The sequence below is a fragment of the Penaeus monodon genome, chromosome 39 (assembly GCF_015228065.2).
Source record: "Penaeus monodon isolate SGIC_2016 chromosome 39, NSTDA_Pmon_1, whole genome shotgun sequence".
Taxonomy (NCBI): Eukaryota; Metazoa; Arthropoda; class Malacostraca; order Decapoda; family Penaeidae; genus Penaeus; species Penaeus monodon.
Window position 1 is genome coordinate 7,170,779 of NC_051424.1, and position 2,500 is coordinate 7,173,278.

Sequence of the window (2,500 nt, forward strand, 5' to 3'; positions counted from 1 at the left end):
TTATATAATTACAACACATTCTCTCATCACCCCACCCCTGCTTACTCTTTCGCATCACCTTCTTTCAATTAATCATTTTGATATAAATGTATAATACACATTCACCATCAGGAACTTTGAATTCTAATTAGCAATATTTGATTATAGAATTTGATATGCTTTAGATACCCATTTTCTCTTCAGATTCAACAGTAAAGGCCCTCTTCATCAACATTTTTGGGGGCATTGTCAACACAGCCACCATTGCCAATGGGCTCGTCAATGTGCTGCGCAACACCCAGATTGATATACCCCTCATTGTGAGGCTGGAAGGTATGTGACAGAGCCAGTTTTATTTAGGCTCTGCAACTTATTAGCCAGAGCCAGTCCAGCTTTAAAGGATATTAACTTCTTGTGTTGCATAAATGATATATCTTCTGACATGTTTGAAATAGTGTTTCCTACAGAAATCTGGTGAAAATCTTTTTATTATAAGATACAAAAAAAAATAATGATAATAATAATAAAAAATCGAGGAAAATGGTAAATAGGTGAGTCGGGTAGTACTAGTAATTGAATCATTGGTAACTTAGTACTTGTGGAGCCACCGCTGGTGGTTGTGGGTTAACCTTTAGGGTTAGTAGATAGTACTTGCAGTTTTAGGGATATTAGACACCATTTCATTACTGGTGTTATTGTAATTTTAAAGTTGGATATCACATGCTATATTCATATTTTCCTCTGTGATATTTGCATTTGATTCATTATTATTCAGGTTATAATACTATCTGCCATGATGCTTGTCCTCATTTGTTATAATGGTAGAGATTTAAGCAAATACAAATCTATTTTTCAGGAACAAATGTAGACGAGGCAAAACGCATACTTGCAGAATCAGGATGCAACATTGAATCTACAAATGACTTGGATGAGGCGGCAAAGAAGGCTGTTGCTTCCATCAATTAAATTGTAATTCTTTCTAAATGCATAAAAAAATCATCCGTGGCATCCATTACAGACACCAGTGTTGTAGTCCAAGTTTGTTAAGAAAGTTGTTAGGAAACAGCTGATGCTATCTTGTGTGTGAAATTTGTTATGCCTTATATATGCATATGAATATGCAGATACTAGGTGTGGGAGTTCTTGAAAGGGAGAGAGTGAGTCGGTAAGAAAATAAGGGGTGTGCGAGGAAGTGAGCAAGGAGGAACGAGAGAGAGAATGAGGGAGATAGCATTTTGATGGTGAATGAAAGTGTGTGCATAAACTTTTGCATGTATTTGGCAACTTATCCATTTTATGCACAAAAATGGTGCACATGTATATATGTGCATTATACTTCCAAAGTTCAAACATATTAGGAGTCAAATTAATATTGCTAGTAGGTAAATTAAGCAAACCTGACATATTTTTAGAAGAAGGGAATTTAACACACACGAGTTAAAAGCCAAGTGTCAGAGCATAATAATGGTCCTTGTATTTACTTGCGCCCTAAAAGTCAGGGATCTGTTACTTGATTCCTGCTGTTGTGCGTCCCCTGCAGTGCCTTCCACACAGCATCAGTTTGGGTAACTAAATGAATTATGTTGTGCAAAGTGTCAATGCTGATTTATGAAGATTGCAATGCCAGCAAAATCCCCTTTGGCTCATTCCATTCTCATTGTGATTTCCTAACAATTGTTAAGTAAAGCACATAATATTTTTGTAGAATTCGGGTCCAAGGTTTGCTCATGGGTGTGTTGAGGTAAATATATATATATATATTTGGACTAAACATCTTTTACATCATTTGGTGCTAAGAGTTTACCCTCTTTTTTTTAATGTCAGCAATGTGAATGTTAACTAATTTTTTAAGTTTTACTTTGTTAAACTAGTTTTTTTTTTTTTTTTTTTTTTTTTTTTTTTTTTTTTTTTTCTGAAAGAAGTTGTTAAAAAAGGTTGTTGACAATTAAGTTTCATTTGGTTAATGGAGGGAGCAATTGGATGTGAATTGCATTTGCTTCCTTGACTTCCCCATTTCATTCCACTTTTGCATAAATGGATTGTACAGTTCCTGTTAATAAACTGATTTTATTCTTTATGATGTGTTATTCTTGCTTATATCTGAGGGCTGCATGGGTTTAGAAGTCTCCAAGTCTCACTAGTAAGGAATCATTATCCTCTTAATTAATTTGTTGGTGGTCATTTATAATCTGAGACACCAAGAAGCGCCTTCATCTTTCTTTCTTTTCTCTCTCTCTTCCCTTCTCTTCTCTTCTCTTCTCTTCTCTTCTCTTCTCTTCTCTTCTCTTCTCTTCTCTTCTCTTCTCTTCTCTTCTCTTCTCTTCTCTTCTCTCCTCTCCTCTCCTCTCTTCTCCTCTCCTCTCCTTCTCCTCTCTCTCTCTCTCTCTCTCTCTCTCTCTCTCTCTCTCTCTCTCTCTCTCCTCTCTCTCTCTCTCTCTCTCTCCTCTCTCTCTCTCTCTCTCTCTCTTCTACCTCTCTCTTCTCTCTCTCACCCGGGCTAGTACAGTGGTAACGTGTCGGC

At 36.4% G+C, this 2,500-nt stretch overlaps 1 protein-coding gene across 1 annotated transcript in view; it reads left to right on the forward strand.

Annotated features, from left to right (window-relative positions):
• LOC119597432 (succinate--CoA ligase [GDP-forming] subunit beta, mitochondrial-like) overlaps window positions 1-2,056 on the forward strand; it is a gene marked incomplete in the record, with an annotated part of 6,905 nt that extends 4,849 nt beyond the window's left edge. Inside the window, 2 exon segments of the mRNA XM_037947000.1 lie at window positions 184-312; window positions 836-2,056. Of these exon segments, the coding sequence (XP_037802928.1) occupies window positions 184-312; window positions 836-945 (239 nt within the window).
• Between the last annotated feature and the right edge of the window lie 444 nt (window positions 2,057-2,500).